General features: G+C 37.5%; 1 protein-coding gene across 17 annotated transcripts in view; it reads right to left on the bottom strand.

Annotated features, from left to right (window-relative positions):
- The window catches only part of NRXN2 (neurexin 2), a 1,344,669-nt gene that overhangs the window by 167,349 nt on the left and 1,154,798 nt on the right, over positions 1 to 22,522 (bottom strand). For 13 of the 17 annotated variants that reach the window (XM_068260058.1, XM_068260059.1, XM_068260060.1 and 10 more), the window contains 2 exons: positions 19,324 to 19,495; positions 4,383 to 4,472 (listed from right to left, as the gene is read on the bottom strand). In XM_068260058.1, coding sequence (XP_068116159.1) covers positions 4,383 to 4,472; positions 19,324 to 19,495 — 262 coding nt within the window. The remainder of the gene's footprint in view (positions 1 to 4,382; positions 4,473 to 19,323; positions 19,496 to 22,522) is intronic. The other 4 variants (XM_068260068.1, XM_068260071.1, XM_068260069.1 and 1 more) reach the window with 1 other exon arrangement.

The following is a 22,522-nucleotide window of genomic DNA, read 5'->3' as shown; positions in this document are numbered from 1 at the left end:
AGGGAGACACCCACTGGCACACCATGATAACTGAGGTGTACATGAGTACTGAGTCTCAAGTACCTAAGCGCTTGGTTAGTAAAACAGTACAATTTCACTAGTTGGCATTACTTGGGTGAGATTAACTGTGTTGTCTACTTGCAATATTAATGTTGTGCACCAAATAAAAGGAACCTTTCAGTTAATATATATTACAATTCCAAAACTACCTTAGGACCTAAAGCAATAATGTGTATTTATGTATTTACATAAGAAAACAGAACTGAGAAGCATCTGTATCATTTTAGCCATATTTTATTTTAACAATGGGAATTGCTTACATAAGCCAGTAACTCTGAGAGATGAACTTAGCTACCCAAATTGTCAAGCTGCAGCTTTTGCCAGTAATTCTGACTAAAGCAGGCCATACCCACATGAATTTTCCACAGCAGATTTGATCACAGGATTCAGCTCCTCTCTGATCAGATTTAGATCAGAGAGAGATTGATCTGTTTTCCATATAGGATGGCAATCTATCCGTGTATGGACATCTTAAGTCTGAAAACAATTAAGTTGATGAAACCCAATGCAATTTGACTGTTAAGAATAAAAAAGGCCATCTCACTCTGTTTCACTGGCTATAAGGAGATCATTTTTCATCTTCTGTGTAAAATAACTTTTCAGCACTTAACTTGGGACTGAAAAGGTACCAAAAAGTAGGTGAAAAAGTATTATCAAAATAATTTTGAGTATTTTCTCCCTTTCAGGTGGTTTAAAAGGAATTTTATTGACAAGGTGTGAAAATATCACCTAGGAGAAAACTCAGCAGAAAAAGTTAATTACATATGACCCACTGTGTGAAACTTAAAAACAGTCTTTATGTGCTGAATATATTATGTTTTCTTTGGTAAATGCCAGGTGTGACTTTATTGAATGTAGGTCAACACTTGTAATCCATTTTTAAGCTGTTTTTAACCACTTCTGGTTAACTTTTAATAACTCTTGATAACTTTATCACTAATTATCACACTGAAATGATCTATACATTATTTTTTGCAGGAAAAACTAGGCTTTCTTTGGGTAGTACTTTATGCTAAGAATTATATTATTTTATATGCATTTGACAGGGAACAAGAAGAAAAAAATGAAAAAAAATCACCATTTCTCAGCTTTCAGCTATTGTAGTTTAAAAATAAAATGTGCTATTGTAGATAAAACAGACACATTTTATTTGCCCATTTGTCCCGGTTATTACAATGTTTAAATTCTGTCCCTAGTACAAAGTATGGTGATAATATTTTATTTTGGGTTAGGGGTGAAGGAGTTTCAAAAATAATTAAAATGTATTTAATGTTTCTATGGTAAGTGAATAATGGTGTATTTGGAAGTATTTTTTCTTTTTTTGCCACAAGATGGTGCTATACGTACTCAGTTTTCTAAAAATAGAAAACAGAACCAAATATTTACATGTGTTTATAGGTGTTTGTAAACAAGGACGTAGAAAAGCGTGGCAGAAGTTGCTAAGTGGTTAAGTATTTTTGTTCTCACTGGGCATCTCCTAGATTTATTTCCTAGTTCAGTAGAATGATCAATTTAATAATATGGTCAATTTAAGTTTGAAACACAATACATTGTTTTTTCCACAGATTTTTACTTAATAGATTTTTTTGTAAACAAAAATAATAATACTTGTTTGTAACAAATTGAACATTATAAATTAAATTTTAATTTCTGGGCCTGGATGCAATTGATTGTGATTTAAGAGTCAATAAGTGTGACTGACTTATTTAATTAATCATTTCATGCATGGTTAGCATTTAATGCTGGCAGGTGTAATAGGGACAAATGGGTTTTTCAGAAGCCGGTATTTTCTGATGGTAGTAATACGATGACATGGTATACATTGCAAAATGTTTTATCACACAATGGGGAACGTATCTACGTTTGCCTTTTTAAAAATGTTACACCATTAAGTTCTATTCACTGTACAGAATGAAGTAAAGCTAGATATATTAGAATTCCCATTTCACTTCAAGATTTAATTTACATGATTTATAGCAAGGACTTATCTCATAACTTAACATGTTTTTGCAGTATGTTATATTTAAGGTATAGCAGAAGCCCTGTTACTGTTCATTTAGTAAAAAATGGCTGTCATTCACTTAGGCTATATAATCCATACATTATATAGCAACAATAAAGAAGGTTTTCACTATTGTACAATGTGCCTATTTTAAGGATAACCAAAGACAACATTTAGAACCTTAGCTGTTTAATGTTCCTACAACCTGACGTGGTAACTTATGATTATTTTTAACTATAGACTTGTAACTTGAAATTACATTGCTTTATTTGTATTGAGTTGCTTGAGTTGTAATAATGTTTGCTAAAAATGGGCATGTTCATGTATGTACTATTGATCTATCACTTTCAATGTGTAGTAGATAATGCTCAGTTTTCAAAGAGATGCTTCAGAGAGTCTTTCTCAAAGTCTAAAGCCTTTTCAGGTATGAAAGCTTAACCATGCACCAAACCACATTATAGCTTGACTACTTGTGCACCAAAGCAGAAGTTAGGACATAGTCAGATGAGGCAGCTAGTTTGTGTCAGTGGTTCATCAGCATAACTAGACTTCCATAATCTCTTTTTTAAACTTTAGGAAATTAAGATTTTTTGTGCAGCTTAATTTTTTTAAATGATTGCAGCAAGTAGGGTGGACATTTTGAAAGTATACTGCTTTAACTGCTATCTTGTTTTTCCTATACTTTTTTAAATACGCAATATCAAAGCATCAATCATAACATAATATCTGTAGTTGTCTGTTTTATCATAGTTGACAATGTTAACATAAAGCTATGGTAGACACTGAGAAATTACCCTACTTTTTCGGAAATTTGTTCTACACTACTAGATTTATTTTTAAATTTTTGACTAAATAAGGTTCCATGGGGGTGTTTTCCATGCTTCTAGTGCAATGAGGCTTACACTGAAATGTTATTAGATCTGCTTGGAGTTTCTCATTAGATCTGCTTGGAGTTTCTCATCATTCAAAAAGTGCCTGACCTTAAGGCTGATGGTGGGATGTACTTTGGGTGTTTATACGTTTTTGGTATCATTTGACGATATCTGTGAGTCAACACCCTGGATTTTCTTCTGGACTGTTGCTATCATTCCACTTCTGTGGTCTTTACTTTAAAAAGCTATTCGGAATCTCTTACTTTTTATGTTGCTCAATTTTGTTTTAAATGTCTATCAACGATTCTGAAGTTTAAAAACTAATAGCTACTGGTAATTCTGTGTCTTTAATTGTACGAGTCTGTAAGCTTTGTGCAACAAACAGCTGTGAAAAAGGCTATCATATTATTTAGATTTTGTTTGTCTAAGGTGATCTTAGAGCAGCTCACAGCAAAGTAAACTGCATGGTTTTGGTTGACTGTGAGTTCTATCTGCTGGGTTCAATTTGTACTTGGCAAATATTCATATTTAAGATATATATATATATATATATTATATATATATATATATATATATATATATATTGTAATTTTAGTAAGCAATAAACATAAATCCTACACTTCCATCAAAATAAACTATCATGGCTAATATACCCTGTCAAAGTATTCTAGGACAGTTTCTTTTTCACTTAACCCGTAGGCCTGATTATGATTGGTAATGTTAATAATGTATGTCAATAAATGCAGTTAAGTCACAAATAAAGTCTAGGAGTGTCTCTTATCTCTTTACAATTCTTGCGGAGGGATGTCCAAACTAGTTTTTATCTCTGCTCCCACTTCTGAATTTTGGGTAAAAGTTTTAATACCAAAACTACTACAAAGCTACTGCATACCAACTCTTTAACATGGCTTGGGAGTAGTTAGCATATGTTTTATATGAATTTTGAAATGTTAAGATCAAAGGACTGTATCATGAAAAGTCTGAAGTAATTTAATTTAAATATATCTGTAAGTTTACACAGAACATAATTTTACATGCAACTAAAAATTTTAAAACATACAGAAGACATCTATAAAAAATATTTTCAGCTACAAAAAATGTTGCAATATCATAAAATGTTACCACAATCTCTGCCTGCATCTGACATTAAATAACTGTGCTTTAGTATTGTCAATACAGTCCTTAAATTGTAACTCAAAATTTGTTCACAAAAGTTGTTTTTATTCTCTAGAAAAAAAATAATACACCATCTAAGATTATATATGATGATAATAGCGTATGTAAAAAGAAAAACAAAATTGAATAAAATGGGAAGATCATAAAAGAAATTAGTTGACTTTTAAATATATTTATATAGATACATTTAGCAAGCGTTACTTTTCAGAATTCTCTTCACCTTCTCAATCTGTCTGTTGTAAAGCAAACTTCCCAGACCCCACAGAAATTACCTTTGTCTGTCAGCCACTCGTCTACAACACGACCCAGGCGGTAGGGGATGCGCTGACGGGCAAGCGCCAATCTCTCACTATCTGGGTTCCCTTTATAGAGTTTTAGTAAAAGAACATTAGAGCATTAGAATCTGAAAGGTGAAAGGTTAGAGGTTAACAGGTCAAGGAACATTTACAGTAGTTAACAGATGGTTAAGCGAGATTTAAATTGATTAGTCCCAACATGCCCCCATTAACTAATCAAATGACAAAAAATTTATAAGTACGGATTGCAAGAAATGGGGAAAGTACCTAGAAATGGACAAATTATTAATGTGTTCTCAATACCACTATCCTTTGAGGATTCTTTAATCCAAACAGTTATTAATCTAGTGTTATTCTTTCCGATTTAAAAAAAAAAACTGTGTAGTTGTACTGATGACTGCACTGCCAGACAATTAATGTCACTAGAACACAACATCAAAGATACACCAGAAATAATAATTTGATCTGTTTTAACAGCATAAGGATTACCTGCATGCTATTCTATCTCTCTGTGGGCCATATGCAATTCACTTTTTTTACCTGAGTTTCCTCCTTTCCTCCTAGGTGATATTTTTAAATTTGTCAATAAAATGCCTTTTAAGCCACCAGCAAGCAAGAAAATACTCAGAATGATTTTGATAATACTTTTGCACTTACTTCTCAGTACTTTTTCAGTTGAAAAGTGCAGGAAAATTATTTAAAATAGCAGATGAAAAATTATCTCCTAGGAGAACACATAGGAGAAAACTGGAATTGCATATGGGCCTGTATGTCTGCAGTATTCAAGTGTGACTCCACTTTTGTTATACACTCATATGATATTGTTGCTATATAATAATATACTTTAATTTAATTAAATAATCTCTCAACTTCTGTCTGCAGCTACATATGTTTTTTTTTTTCATTTTACCAGTATTGAATTTGATTTATCATTTTACCAGTTCAAATTTCACTACTTTGAAACCAAACCATGACAAAGGTACACTGTTTAGTGCACAGGAAGCCCCCAGGTTTTTAGTAAGAATTCAACCATTTTATTTTCTACATGTAAAATTCAAACATGCTTTGCTTAAATGGGAAAAGTAAGGAAGAGGATTGCACAACTAAAGGAATGCCAAAGATGTCATATTTTTGCTTTTCAAAACTGGAATGATCATATGTAGACCCCATCAATCTCTTTCTAGCAGTCTCATTGTAGTCATTTGTTTTGAAAGCTCAATAAAAGACACACGTTAAAGTGTATAATGCAATTTTCAAATAGCCTTACAATCTACAAGTTATTTTAAAGAGAAATGTACTATTTGAAATAAAAAAATATATGTTTCACTTTACCAAGTAGTAACACTTGCACTAACAAACGTATGTGTCTACCTGACTTTAGCAGCTTTGGCATTCAAGGCCGGCCTTAGGTTTCACAGCGCCCTGAGCAGAACCAGATTTTGGTGCCCACCCCCAAATTCATCCTCTTCGCGTGTGAGCGCACCACACACATACACTAATGGGGGGGGGGATCTGCTGCCTAAATACACTAAAAGGGGATCTGCGACTGTAAGACTAGTAGCCTAAGCCTATATACACTAAAGGGGGGATCTGCCTACAGTAAAGGTTAGATAGGTAGCTGCCCCCAGTATAGATTAGATAGGTAGCTGCCCCCAGTATAGGTTAGATAGGTAGCTGCCCCCAGTATAGGTTAGATAGGTAGATGCCCCCAGTATAGTTTAGATAGGTAGCTGCCCCCAGTATAGATTAGATAGGTAGCTGCCCCCAGTATAGATTAGATAGGTAGCTGCCCCCCCAGTATAGGTTAGATAGGTAGCTGCCCCCAGTATAGATTAGATAGGTAGCTGCTGCCCCCAGTATAGATAAGATAGGTAGCTGCTGCCCCCAGTATAGATTAGATAGGTAGCTGCTGCCCCCAGTATAGATTAGATAGGTAGCTGCTGCCCCCAGTATAGATTAGATAGGTAGCTGCCCCCAGTATAGGTTAGATAGGTAGCTGCCCCCAGTATAGTTTAGATAGGTAGCTGCCCCCAGTATAGATTAGATAGGTAGGTGCCCCCAGTATAGATTAGATAGGTAGCTGCCCCCCAGTATAGATTAGATAGGTAGCTGCCCCCAGTATAGATTAGATAGGTAGCTGCCCCCCCAGTACAGGCTAGATAGGTAGGTGCCCCCAGTATAGATTAGGTAGGTAGGTAGGTGCTCCCCTCCCCTCATACTGGAGGGGGAGCCGCGGGGAGGGCAGCCCGACCTCTCCCTCCCTTCCTCTCTGGGCCACCCTCCGTGCTCCCCCCTCCGATGCAGACTGCAGCAGAGCCAGAGAGAACAACTCACCTCCCTGGTTCCGATCGCCGGCGCCTCTCACGGTGTCTCACTTGCCGCTGGTCTCCTCTTGTACATTGACACTGATACACAGTAAACTTCCTGTTAAGCAGGAAGTTTATTGTGCATCAGTGACATTGTACAAGAGGAGACCAGCGGCAAGTGAGAGGCGCCGGCGATCGGAACCAGGGAGGTGAGTTGTTCTCACTGCTGCAGTCTGCACTCTGCAGGGGGGAGCACGGAGAGCGCCCGGAGAGGAGGGAGGGAGAGGTCGGGCTGCTCTCCCCGCGGCTCCCCCCTCCATCACGGTGGCCGCACGGGAAGGGGGGGGGGGAGGGCGGAGCGAGACGGACACGGCCAGCTTCCAAATTAAAACACATGCGGCCAGGCGGCAGGAGCGCCCCCTGGAAGCCGGCGCCCTGAGCGATCGCACAGGTCGCTCAGGTCAAAGGCCGGCCCTGTTGGCATTTATAGTATAAACATATAGAAATATCTATATGAAAATTAATATCACCTAGCAACGAAGCTACATCTCTGGAAAATAAGTGTTGTATGTTAAGGGATCAGTATATCTAGGATTATTACTAAGTCAGTCCCCGCACAGCATCTTTGCCTGCCGGCCGCTGCTGCCTGCCCCAAGACTAAGTCAGTCCCTACACAGCATCTCTGCCTGCAGGCCGCTTTACTGCCTTCTCCACCACCACCAACAGGGTTCAGGATTCCAGGTGGATTCCTGAAATTTTATGGCCGCTGCTGCTAGCAGCGACTGCTACCAAACATAATCATTTTTCTGGTGCGTGTACATGCCTACCTAATCTTTTTGGCTGCACTGCGGCTGCAACAACAAAACAAAAGGCATGTACATGTTTCAATTTCCCTTTGTGATAATTACCTTGCCGTGGTGAAGGGGCTTGCGTATCACAATGAAGCAATGACCTATATGAGTGTGTTGGGGGGAGGGGGCACACCCAAGATAATAAGGGCGTTGCTTTATTGTGGACAGACCAAATTTGATCAGCTGGACAGTCACTGTTGTTCTGTCATTGAGCTACCTCAGACCGACCATATGGCCTTGAAAACTGCCATTGCCTGCACTCTCGCCATTGTGCTCACCAGTCCAGCACGACCATTACTACACAAACAGCTGTTTGCGGTATGTTGCACAGTGAGTTTGGTCTGTCAGTGTGAAGCAGTACACCAATTACACTAACTGCTGATCCATGTATACACACGCAAGATGTTTTCAAGCACTTTATGCCTCCAATTTAGCATGCAATGTGATTTCTGCCTTTTAGGGATTATAACCCTGCTGTGCGTCAAATCCGTAATTTTCCCTGGGACTTTTGGCATGTATCCCACTTCACCATGCCCCCCTCCAGGTGTTAGACCCCTTGAAACATCTTTTCCATCACTTTTGTGGCCATAAACAGTGTTTGTAGTTTTGAAAGTTCGCCTGCCCTTTGAAGTCCATTGCGGTTCGAAAAGTTTGCAGGTTTGCAAACTTTTTCGGAAGTTCGAGTTTGAGGTTCACAAACCGAAAATCAGAGGTTTGAGCCATCTCTAGTGCTTACTAATGCTCAACATGAGCAGTAGTGATGCAGCCACCTTACTGAGCCACATCTAAATAGGACAGCAGCCATGCTCTGATGCCACATGATGGTTTTTTTTTTTTTGCTGATGTGCAGCCCCAAATGCTGACAAGCAAGGGGCAGCAAAATCTCCCATTTAGTTGCATTAAGTTGAAGCCAAAAAGCACTCAGTGGTCGGCAGATGGGAGGGAGGTTGAACTACCCAATGAGTGAGCGGTACAGCTGTTTGTCTAAAAGGGGTCTAAATATGTTAGCTTTACTGTTGTAAGCTAAAGAGAAGTCTAAAAGCCGTTTCACATGGGCCTCTGCCCGGCTTCCAGCGTCGTCTCATTCAGGGGCTTGTGTGGGCTTTCAGTGGCTTCCCGTCGCGTCATTGTTTTTTGTCCCCACGGGGGACACGAAGACACGGTAGTATTTGACCCAGGATGCAGCATGTAGTGTCCAGGGTCGCCTGGAATGAGGGGGAAAATCGGGATCTGAATGTTGGTAAATGATACACGCTGCCCTATACTCACTTGAATGGGAGAGTTTAATGAGTCCCTGACGCGTCCATGTGAACTGGCCCTATATGGCACAACAGGGAATAGTTATCTGCTGCCAAGTCAGGAGACAGCTTTTGTAAAGTTAAAACTTTACCTTTTACAAAATTACAGAAATGTACTTCCCTGGTTAAAAATACCAGCCTGTACTACATTTGAAACAATTATTCATAACCATAAAATCTCAAATGGTACTAATAATTTTTAAATGAACATGATAATAATAATAATAATAATAATAAAGACAACTTCATAATTGCAATAAAAACTATAACTGCTTTGTTTAAAATACTTATACTTCATTCATCTCCCCGAGCCTATCTTTTATGGTATTTTTATTATTATTAAATCAATAAATATTACTCTCATTTATTTAATAAGGCCTAAGGCCTCGTTCATATTAGGGCCGTTTCTGTGTGCTTTTTATAGCACACTGCCCTGTACGATCAGCAAGGTATTTATTTTCCCATGTAACTAAATGTAGCTGGTTCACATCTATGCGCTGCGCTGAGCAGCGTTACAGAAATGTAGGGTTGCATGCATTTCTGTGCGTTGAGCTGGAAAGCGCACCTCAATGCAAGTAAATGGGTGCACTTTTTTAGCGCATAGAAGCGTGTACAAGCGCATAGAAGCGCATACGTTTTTTACCCCTAATTGGAGAAAAAATACATTTACATACAAAAACAAAGTTTTATTGACAACTGCTGCTGGTACAACAAGCAAAACGTGCTTTAAAGAAGCGCAGCGCAACGCACAGAAACGCACACTAAAGCGCGCACAAACGCACACGTTTTTTACCACGCGCTTTCACACGTTTTTCATCGCAGCAGATGTGAACGAGGCCTAAGTGTTTCTTACTACCTGCTTTAAACAGAATGCAGTTAATTAAATGTGCTATTAAACAAAAATAGTTATTTCTAAGATTGTTAATAATAATAAATAATTAAGGCGTATCGTTATGAATCAAAACCTAAAAACAAAACAAATAAAGAAAATAATAAATAGCAAAATAGCACAAGTAAGCCACAAGACAACATAAAGAGCAGCAAATTCTTCTCTGAATGAAATGAAGATAAATACGATGTCTGTGTTTATGTAGAGTGTAGAATTAGCTTGGCAGTTCTTGTCAGAAGGCATACTTTTGTGAATTAAACATATGCTTAAAAATTAATTTTATAGCAGCTATGAGCATGGGACAGTGTATGGGTTTTATTATGGAGGGGGTGCTGATAAATCTTTTGATTTTACTAGTCTGTCTGCACACACATATCTCTATCTCTCATGTATAACGTAGTATAGTAACAAGTATAGTAACAATTTCTATTTATTTATCATTTGTTTGTTACTTTATTCTACCTTCAAAATGCCAAAACATTTTGAAGAGTTGATCTGACATTCTAGAGGCTGCTTTCCATGCAGTGATTTTGTAGGTTGTATGATACACAATAGGCCAGTGATAAAACAGTTATTTACAGGCATTGTGTTCTGAAAGGGGGCCTTTGATTTATATTGAAAAAAAACATGGACTGTAATTAAATTACATAAAAAATAAAACAACCTACTGTCTTGTAATAAAGACCTTATTTTTCTAAAAACAAAGGATGTGGTAAAGTGCAATTTTATGGGACTTAAATGTACTCCCCCCCCCCCATATACAGACCCCCTTATAGCTCTTTGATGCACCTACACTATTATAACTGAAAAAATTATATTTGTGATTCCATGTAAAATTTATGAATGGATTATGCAAAATCAATTTAATTTCAAAATCATAATTACATGAGTGAAATTAGCACATTATGCACATTATGCACATTATGATCATCACTATGTGACAATATGCTCTGTAACTCACAAAACTGTCTACAGCTCCACCTGCATGTGTAATGGTTAATATTTAAAATATTAATAGATAAGTAAAGAAAAAGTGGAATAATCATAGACAATATTTACATGATTAAAAATATAGAAACAAGTTCAATTCATTTTTAACCTTTTGGGGACCAAGTACGTTGAATCAACGTCCAGCAGGTGGTGCTACCGTTCTGACTGGACGATGTTTCAACGTCCGCGCTAACGAACCGTGCCGACGCGATCGTGTGCACCGGAGAGGGGAGATTAAGCTACCATATGACAGCTGGCATCTCCCCTCAGTGATAAGCAGCCATTGTGTATGGCTGCTGATCACGTGATCACTATGATTGCCGTCAGATCGTAGTGATCAATTTGACAGCTGCAGAAGTAGAGGGGAAAGAAGAGGATCCACTCACCTCCCTGCCGTTCCCGCGATGATCGGCGCCCCCCCCCCCCCCACCACTCTTGCTGGCATTTCTGCTCCTTCTGACATCATCACCGGGTAGGCGGCTGGTCCCAAAAGGGTTAATTATAGATATTCTGTATTGGCCTCAATTTACTAAGCATTACCACATTCGGTAATGCAGAAAACAGCTGATTTTACTGATGACCTTGCCAAATGCAGACTAGTAACATAAATTACCGACTTATGTGGTAAATACCTCAAGAAATGTCCCAAAAATTGCAATTCATACAGATTAAAGCATTCAGTAAATCAAGCAAAAGTGTTAGGTATTTACTTACAGCTCTGACCAGCCAATAACTCACACTCTCCATGCGGTATCATATTGACAGATGTGTCAGACAGCCAATAGGGAGAACCAGGGAGCCAATAGGGAGTGCCACACAGCCCTGCTTCTCACCTGATTTAGTCCAATACCATGGCATTTATTTATACAAAAGAGGTCCCCCTGGTGGCTGCAGCACATCTAAAGGGATGGTGGGGATGCACTGGAAAGAAAACCCAAACTCATTCACACAGACTTACAGCTTTCTGTCTGACGTACTCCACAGCCGGTAAGTGAGACTTACCGAGCACGGCTTAGTGAATTAAAGCATATTTATTTGGTAAATGACCAAACTTCTAATGCATGCAGAAAATCTTACTGAATGCAGAAACATTTTGGGGAAGAAAGTAAAATACCAATTGCGGTATTTCACCAACCTAAATTATTTTACTGAACTGCACTTATTGAATAGAGGCAATATATATATGTGTGTGTATGTATATATATATATATATATATATATATATATATATATATATATATATATATACATTCTGTTTAAAGTGGTGGTGGGTTAAGGATTGTATGTACTTTTTGGGGCACTACAGAACACTAAAAGATACACTAGTTATAGATCTTTTATGTGTACATATCTTGGAATGCTAAAGCCCATTTCTACTTAAAAAAAACTTATTTCAAGATACATCAGATTATTATTTATTGTGAGTCCTGTTCCATCATAAAAATTACAGGCAGGATACATCATATTGGTCATTTTCTTAAAGCTACCTGCATCTGTACATGCATACATTTACTAGATTGTGGCACTAACCTAGGTAGGAGTTTAGGAATTTGCTAGGTGTAAGCATACATTACTTGAATGCAATACTGTTGATTTGTTTTCATTTATGCAATAACAAAATGATGTAAAAGAATGGCTAAGCAAAAACCATTGAACATAATCATGTATATGCAAACAAAGGAAAACAAATTTATAGCAGTAGATTATGTATATAGGTATGCAGGTGTAGCATTTTAAATGTTTCTATCACTCCCAATTACTGATTGTTAGCTACTGCTATATACTGTAAACATCAATAGTAGTCCACATGAGGGATGATAATGCACTCACCAATATGTATAATATGGGTTCTGAAATGCCAATTCCAGATTAACTGCTGGTGATATAATGTTTATTACATTTATATGTAGGAAAGCACTTGGCACTGTCTGAGCTTTGCTTATTGCTTTTAGGAGTTATTCATCCTTCTCTTTAAAAGTTGATTGAATGAAAACCCATTCCAGCACTAGTGCTGGAGAGAAAGAAATTAGCAGTTTGCTATAAACTTCCTTCAATTTTTTAGTAGAAGAACAGAAGGCTTCAGTAATGAATTGAAGGCACCAGTAACAATGCTATCTAGCAGTCTAGAGACAATGAAAGCAGAGATTAGTTTTAGAAATGGGATAAGCAAAAATTGTAAAGATATGCAGTGAGAGGGAGCATCACTGCACTTGTTAAGCCTATTGGTTTAGATGGAGTAGCTCTAGATATACATTATAAAACTAATAATAGCCAGAATGCAAAAATAAGTTTTGCTTTCAGAAATGCAAGCAAAGTTTAAAAATGGTACTACAAGGTGTTTGGAAAATACTAAGGCCTAGGCTATTTAAAGGACTCATGAGGCCAGAACAAAATTGCAGTTTTACTTACCCAGGGATTCTTCCAGCTCCTAGAAGTCATTTGCATCCCTCAGCACAGCTCTGGTCCTCTCCGGGGTCCAGTAGGCAGCCTGTAAGTATCACAGACTCTTGCACATGTGCAGGACTTTGGAGAGGACTGGAGCTGCGCCGAGGGACCCAAATGTCTTCTAGAAGCTGGAAGAAGCCACATGTCAGTAAAACTGCATTTTTGTTTTGGCCTTGTGAGTCCTTTAAGTATTACGTTTAATTAGTATAAGCTTTATTAACACTACAGGTTACTCAGATGATTTAATTAAAAGCCAGCGGGGGACAAGCAGTGGGAGTGGAGAGGTAATGTATACATTTCCATGGGGCACGGCGGACATTTATATTAGGGGAACAGCATTGGGGGTTTCATCGCGCTTGCCGATCAACAGGAAATTGCACGCCGTACCATCGCGCACCTGAACGAGCAACATCTTGCAGCATGCACAATTGAGAATGTGACCAATTTTCATCCTGAAATTGGTTGGATTGTCGATCGGGTATGCACTTGGCAGCACCGATTTTCATCCAATTCGATCGCGCTTGTCGATCAACAGGAAATTGAACGCCGTACCATCGCGCACCTTATCGAGCAACATCTTGCAGCATGCACAATTGAGAATGTGACCCATTTTCATCCTGAAATTGGTCGCATTGTCGATCGGGTATGCACTTGGCGGCACCGATTTTCATCCAATTCGATTATAATAATCAAATTCGATGGTCAATCGCCCGCCAAGTCGCCTGAGGTATGGCCACCTTAAATATACTGTATATTAAGTAGGTTTCTGTTGAACACCCTTGATCTTTTTAGGAATAAGAAGTGAGGTGTTTTCATTGAAAAAAAAAAAAAACTTATTGCATTCATATACAATGTTTTGGGAATTCAATGTTCATTAAAATACCTTTTTTTTGTTTTCATTAAAAAAAAAAATCACATTGCATGCGCCATACATATACACTCTTTTAAAATTAAATGTTCATTAAAAATACTTTGCTAGTTCAGCCGGCAGCCAGCTATGTTTTTCTAAAATGCAGGATTATGTTTCCATGCAGTCATGATAACACTTGACTATTTGGTGGATAGAATAGCTAAAATATTCCATTTCCCTCTACAATAATTGTTTCATTCAAATAGGCTGTTCACATCTAATAGTTTATTAGAAAGCTAAATGTCTTTTTATAGCACACATGCTGATACGCTCCATTTAGGGCTCTTTCAGTGCACATGAGGTAGGAGCTGGGACAGGGAACAAAAGATAAAAAAGTGAGTAGCTTTTTGTTATGTTTGCTGAAATTTTGCAGTGCATACAGATGTGCTGGAGTTAATTGTTTTTGTCTTTCAGGAAAGTGGAGCGACACTTAAATGCAGCACTGCCACACAAATAAGTATTCCTTTTAACTCTTTTTTTTCATTTAGACCAAAGTTTTGAATATAGTTGAAGACTTATGTTTGACTCATTATATGTAAAATTGTTAAACTACCCCCCCCCCAAAAAAAAAAATGTACAAGAATAATCTGATTTCTGATGGATGTTTTTACTTTCATGAGCATGCAGGTGTACATATTCTCACAAGACAGGACAGTAACAGATCATAACAAGACATCCCTGTTGTCAGTTTACCAAAGGGAAACAATATTAATCAATTCATTATCAGGATAAGTCAACCATAGTTGTGGGGGCAGAATTAATTCAGTATCAACGTATTATTAACGACTTAAGGACCAAGCTAATTGAAAACTGCACACTGTTTTGGTGGTCACCTGGCTTGCAGGGCATAGATTTCAATTAGCTTCCACCGTTTCCACTGCTCCCGCCGATCTGTCATCGCAGCTTACATGCTCTGCCTGTCTCTATGACGGCAGAGCCCTGTGAGCGGGTCAGGAGTCGATTTCATTGGCTCCTGGCCCTGTCTTTCAATGTAAGCAACTCCCATTGGCTTACATTGAAAGACAGGGTCATGAGCCAATAAAAGTGGCTCCTGACCAGCTCACAGGAAATCTGCTGTCATAGAGATGGCAAAGTGGGTGGTTCAGGTTCCCGATGCAAGGCGGTGACAACGGTTGCGATGGGTATGTGCAGCGATTCGTCGGGATTCTGTCGGGATTCCGTTGGGATTCCGCCGTTTCTGTACCAGCGTTCTCCGGTCCTTAAGGGGGCAGAGACCGCTGATACTTAAGTGGTTAATAATAAAATAAACATATCATCATCCAGTCTTATGTTGGGCCCAGCGGTTACACAATATGACATCTATGGGAGCCTTTAATGCAGGAAGCTCAAGATCTTGCACATATAAACCTAACAGTCAAAATCCAACTCCAAGCAAAACCTTTTTTTTTGGGTTTTATAGTGTATAAGTTAGAGTTTTGTTTTGTCTGAGACCCAGTTATGAAGAATTTTCCACACACCCTGCTCAGACTGGATGTGGGAAAAATCTTCATAAAAGTAACCAGAGACCAATGAAAAATAACTATATAAGAAGGAAGGACTTAGAATCTTTGCCATGTTTTTACTGCTGCCCCCATCACATTTTCTGGTGAAACCATGATCTCACTTACGAGTCATATTAACGTTTTGGGGCCTTAAGGTAAAGTGATTAAAATTCTCATGAATGAAGACTCAGACAGCAATAGCAACATAGCAGACATGTAAACCTATCCTACTCTATCTAGAGATATAAAAAACAGTTATGATTGGAGTTGGACTTTAACACAATAGTCAGTTCATTCAAGAAAAAGAATAATAGTAAATATTTTTATAACTTTTCCCAAATCTTGCATTCCAATTATAATTTCAAATTTCATATGGCTATAATGGGTTGTAATGGAGGCAGAAGGGATTCCAAGCTAAACACTAGTTAGTTCTGTTTAGAAGTTAGTTAAGATAGTTAGTTGGGAAGTTTAATATCAAATTACCATTAGATTTTTATCACTAGATTTATCAGTAATTTTTCTTAAGTTAATCTAAATTTAGTTATTTGTTTATTCATAATTCAAACATATACCTTGAAAATCAACATCTCTTACCTACAAACAATAGTTAACCACATAGTATGTAATATATATATATATGCCAAACACTGGCTCATAAGTTGTATCAAATTTATCCTAATATTTCAGCTACTGGTGTTTAAAACCAGAAACTCAACATTATTACTATAACTGTTGGATGTCTAAGATTCAGTTATTGCTTGGCTCACATTTATAATAATGTTTCCTGTTTAAGGATTTATTACAATGTTTGACACTAGTAATATTATATAATTGAGGGAGACAAAGATTATAACCCATATAAGGCTGTATATGCAGAACAATGAGAAAGAAGGAAATCAAAGAGAAATAGCAAAGACAGGAGTTGAAATAGTACAAAACAAAGAAGACATTTTTTATTTCAGCTAATTTTTTCATGTTATGTGTTATTACCGATTAATATAGTTTTCTGTCTAGCATATTAATAAACAGGCATTCTGCCATATAGGAATGAAATGTTTTCTGTAATATTTTGGCCTGGTCTCTTACTAATATGTATGCCTATCTATAGGCTTATTTATAAAGTTGATAAAACTGATTTAACCATTCACTGCCATTGACTAGTAATCTACTTTCTGTTAGTGCTGTTAGTCACACTTTAAAAATGTCTTTGAGTCACTTACCTGCTCACCGGTCATCAGATTTGGTTAAATAAACTAAGGTTGGAGGACAGTGATAAGTGATCCAGTGAATGTAGAGTGGATTTTAAATAAATTCTGTCTACTTTTAGGTGAACAAAACCTACATCCTTTGCTTGGGTCATTTATGTACATAGCTGGTTTATTAAGATGTTAGTAAATAAGCAAGTCATGTGTGTTTACCTGCAGCAAAACTTATTTTAATACCGTAAGTCACAGCACTAACGCCTATTTAGCAATCCTTGCTATATTCTGATATGACCCTGGTTTGTCCTGCTGTGTCCTGGTTCACAGAAGTTTTGGCCCACTGGTTTGTCCATTTTACCTTCATTGATTTTAAAGCGGTGATGGTTCATTCTCCTATATAGATTACTATATAGATTCCTCTTGAGGGGCATTTCATGCAGCGTATCAGGTGTGAGACCTGCACTTAAATCTTGGGCACAAGCCAAATACAAATACCAAGCTCACAGAAATATCATCAAATACAAGACCAATTTTCCTGTGAATCATCCAATGTTGTATACATGATACGCTGCATGAAATGCCCCTAAAGAGGAATCTATATAGGAGAAACAGGACAAAAACTGTGCACAAGAATGAACCATCACCACTTTAAATTCAATGAAGGTAAAATGGACACACCAGTGGGCCAACACTTCTGTGAACCAGGACACAGCATGCAAGATCTAAAAGTACTTGTTCTTAAGGGTAAATTCAAAAATGAACAATCAAGAAAAATTACAAAAAGTACAAATTTATGAATATGTTCAAGACATTAACAGAAGGTTTAAATTGTGGAACAGGAGTCATGACACCTTATGTAACATGATTGATTTGGTTCATGATCTTCAGAAACCTGCTGGATTTCATGTGTCCTTGCACAAACTCACTGGCTCCAGCCAGCCGATCACCTGACACCTAACGGATAAACAGTAACCAGCACAACTGCCATCGTTGTGTTTACTATTTACCTACATCAGTGTTTTACTTCAGCTAACATCTGGAAATATGCCTGAAGAAGGGGACTAGATCCCAGAAAGCTTGCATCATTTAACTCTATCAGTTAGCCATTAAAAAGTATTAATTTTTACAAAATGTTGTTTTTTCTACCTATATTATATGCGTGTGTGTGTGCATATATATTTAAGTGTGACAATTGAGGCTGCGTATCTCTCAGGCTAGGTTCACAGTAGTCAGATGCCTAATGAATGCATTATAATGACTGACTGGACAAAGACTTTAATACAAAGCCTACATGCCGCGAGTTAGAATAATCTGATCAGTTACATCGCAATACTGTGAACAGGCCCATAGAATTGTATGGGCAGTGAGATAACATGCAGAATTATTCTGCAACAGAACTGAGCACTGTAATCTAGGCCTTAGAATCCCAAGTTTCACTTATTATAATGAATCTCTCTCGAGATTTAAGTTTTAGAAGAATATGATAATATCTCAATAATTTCCATGACTTTCAACAAACACCTAAAAGAACGAAGGGCTTTACAACAGAAGGAAAACATACAGAAAACCTGTAGATTTCTTTTTTTAAAGATGGGAATCTTTAACCACAGTTATGTTAGCTCTAGATGCTTATTGTGACTGGCTGGCAAAGTTACTGACTGCTTGTTTTTTTCCCCATAATTTTTAGTAAGAATAAAATATAAGTAGAGAAATTGTCCCAGGGGCTGTGGCTAAAAGTATTAGAGACACAGTATCAGCAGGAGAATCAGGCAACATATTATTTTAAAAGGAAAAATCCATATCCTTCTCAGTTTAGGTTCCCTTTAAAGATGGAATATATAACTAGGGACCTTGTTGATATAAACACTGGCACCACCTGCTCATTGGTTGTCCAAATCCAAAGTAAAATGTAATCATTAGATTGTAAGCTCACAAGGGTAGGGCTCTCCCACCCTTTTGTGTCCTGGAATTTGTTACACATTTATTCATATTTATTTTGTCACCGTAATTACCAATTCTGTATTTCGTATTGATTTTGTACCGATTCTGTATTTTGTATATTGGTGTATGCTATTTGCCTGTATTACTTTGTACCCCATGTTTGTTTCCTACCTTGTACAGTGCCACAGAATATGTTGGCAATTTATAAATCAATAATAATAATTATAATAGAATTTAAAGATAATAAAAAGCAGTGAATTACTAATAAGGTTTTATTTTTTTTTATTTGCAAAAAGGAAGACTTAAAAAGGGTGAAAAAGAATTAAAAGGTCATTTTACATCTTTTACATATAGGCCCTGTAAAAGTGATTTATAGCCAGTTTCTGGCCATGGTACCCTTATATCCCTTGTGCTCAAAATAAAGTGAAATGGTTTCATAGAAAAGTGGTACTAATATTACAGGCTGGCCTTTACAAGAGTCTTAAAATTATGAGAAGAGCAACTGCAAAAAGGAAATCAATGATTAAACTATATGACAATATTATGCACTTTCCACAATTCTGTATGATACAATTGTCCTCACCTGCAGGGTATCTCTCATTGACTGGCCAGCTGTCCACCTGCAGGGTAGCGTTACCCCCACTACGGGTAAATCGCACAACATGATACTTCCCATCGCTCACCATGGCCCCTGGCTCTTCAATAGTTATATCATCTGTGCCCACGTTAAAAATCACTCCCACTGCACCCTGGTCCTAGAGAAGAAAACCGACAAATAAAGAGAAATGAATACATGCCATACCTTAATACAATGTAGACAAAGCACCTTGGGCTTACTTTACCATGTATGTTGAAATTACTTAAATTACAAGTTACACTATACCAATTAAATATAAATGTTTCTAAACATAAATGTTTTAAATTGTGATGAAATATTTTAACATTTTAAATACATTTGTATGTATACAAATACAATGTTTATTTGGCCCAGAGAAAAATGCACTATAAATGTATTTTTCCTATGCAGTTGTCACTTACAGTAGATTGCATTAATCTGATAGCCCTGGAAGGTTTGGGGTTAGTCCAACTCCTCATGAGGGATTCTAAGGATTTGCTTTATTGTCAGTGCAGTCAGTCCAGTTATGCCCCACCTAACTGGAACACTTTCTACTTGTACCTAGAAACTATACTAATCTGCATATTATTCTTAGGGGCAAAATTTGGGAACAAAAAAAATCCTTTGCAATATATTTTTTTTCACTTAGTTATAATATGCTCATTTCATTTTATCTTTATTTTAGAGTTAATATAAATTATGCTAAACTACTGTAAAGCTCAAGTTGATTTAGATAAAAGATAGTCCAGCCATTTACAATCTTAAAATGCTCAGACAACATACTCTTAAAATTAGCAACATTTTACTCACTTTTTAAAGGAAATAGACAAACAAAATAAATAAAATTAATGGTAATGATTCATCGACAGATGATTAGCCTAGTTATATGCTAGTTTTCACAGACCCATAAGTAATAAAATAAATAATACAAATATTAATAAAATATGAGCTAATGGGCAGAAAACAACAGAATGAAAAAAATCCAACAAATATAAACTGATCTCATTAGCACACTGAGCCTTTCTGAACCATATTATGAACCATGTATTGAAAAGCAAGGCCACTTACGTGTGTGTGTGTGTGTGTGTGTGTGTGTGTGTGTGTGTGTGTGTGTGTGTGTGTGTGTGTGTGTGTGTGTGTGTGTGTGTGTGTGTGTGTTAATGTATATATCTAATATATATACATATATATAAATATACACACACACACTGAAATCCTCAGTTCCTCAGCTCATACATACATATGGATAAACACATTGTATATAAAAAATAACTCAGTAATCACCTTTAAACTGAGAAGAATGCAAGAAGAGTAATTCCAAATAAAGCTCCTCCAGCAAAGAATGATGATAATGAACAGAAATGGCCTGCACTGCCACAAATAATGGTTTAGAATATAAAACATGCAATCATGGTATTATGCATCTATCTAACAATGACATGTTTTTTTCCGCAGGGATTTTACAGAGTAAACACCGAACAACTCACATCACTAACTGTCCCTCAGTGGAGCTCACATTCTTATACCTCTACTACAGCCAATGGACTTTCAATTTTAAAACTAATTTTAGAGGCAGATTCGTTACTTTGTGCCCCTTTATTTTAGATACCAAATGTTTCCCTTTTAATAAAGCTTCCTTTTCTTATACCTATCCCCCCTTTTCTCACTTAACCCTTTCTTGAAAAATCTTTCTTTTTTTTTTTTTAGATCTATTCTCCGCCTTATTAGCTGCTTTTGACTGGATTCCCTTAACCCTCCCCAGATTTCTAACCCTAACCCCTCCCTACCCTTCATTGAAGGATACATGAGGTAACCAAATGGAGTAAAATCTTTTACCCGCATCTATCCATTTTTTCATGTGGCCTCAGTTTTCCCCTGCACTTTCCTTTTGTTCATAATATGCAATCCGGGTGATCGGGACCTTTGCACCAGAAGTTCTCCAGCTAATGTATGTCTAGTTTCACCTCTCCTTTTGCCTAGCTCCTGCACAGTTCATCGGGTATGCGTCAGCGGCCACGCTCCCCAAAGCCTCCTCCCTATGGTTTACACGGTCACAGCACTCAGCAGTGCACAAGAAGCTGCTGAATAAACTGCGCAGGTGAAAGGAGAGCCGCAACTGATCATGCATGAGCTGGAGAACTTCTGGTTCAAAGGTCCCGACTGGCCGGGTTGGGGCCTATTATAGAGCATATATAAACAAACAGAGTAGTGCAGTGAAAAACTACATGGCATAATCTTCCTACAGAAATGCACACAGAAACAAAAAGTACACACAGGTGCTCAGAGAATAAGAAAGAAATCCCTCAACATCAGGAGGAAGCCCCTATTTCAATATTTCAATACTCCCTACTGGTCCTTCAATGTGATTGCTTGCTGGCGTCACTAACTAATTTTTATGTATTTTGTTTCACAGCAAAACTTCATAAAACAGTCAGTCAGAGAAGTTGAAAAGTTGAAATGCAGACAAATAGTGGTAGCAACTGCCATGAAAGGTATTTAGAAACAATGCTTGTATCTGGCTGAACAAACGATTCTGATAACACAGGATAGCGTTGAAAAGATTCTTTGTACTTCATTTATCTGAGCAAAATGAAGCAAATGTAACATCACCTGACATAGGTACTGTTTAAACTCCAGACTTAGAATGTAGCACCTCAAAGTGTACCCAAAATGAACTTTAAGTTAAAAAAACAAACCTACCTAAGAAGAAGGAAGCCTCTGGATCCTGTAGAGGCTTCCCACTCCATTCTCTGGTCCACTATTACCAAGTGCGGACCCCCAGAGAAATCCAGCAAGGGCCGCTTCAGGAATGAGTGTGGCCATACTGTGTCTGCACAAGTATGTCCGTGCCTGCACAGTAAGCCAGAGCCGCTTGTGCACAAGTGGCTCCATGCTACTGCACAGACACAGCCATGCTTGTGCATGAAGGGGAGCATGGCCCAGATTTATTTATTGTATTTATAAAGTGCCAATATATTACGCATAGTGCTGGACATTAGTTTAGGTTACAGACAATATTTAGGGGTGACATACAGCAATACGACTACACAGGAATACAAGAAAAACCAGATCACGCAGCACAGTATGAGTACAAGGTAATGCTTAGTCAGTCACCGGATGGGAGCATGGAGAATAGGCAAGTCAAGATCACTCAAATGCATAGCAT

Source organism: Hyperolius riggenbachi, chromosome 11 (genome assembly GCF_040937935.1).
Source record: "Hyperolius riggenbachi isolate aHypRig1 chromosome 11, aHypRig1.pri, whole genome shotgun sequence".
In the NCBI taxonomy this organism is placed as follows: Eukaryota; Metazoa; Chordata; class Amphibia; order Anura; family Hyperoliidae; genus Hyperolius; species Hyperolius riggenbachi.
This window is presented reverse-complemented; position numbering and strand designations above follow the sequence as displayed.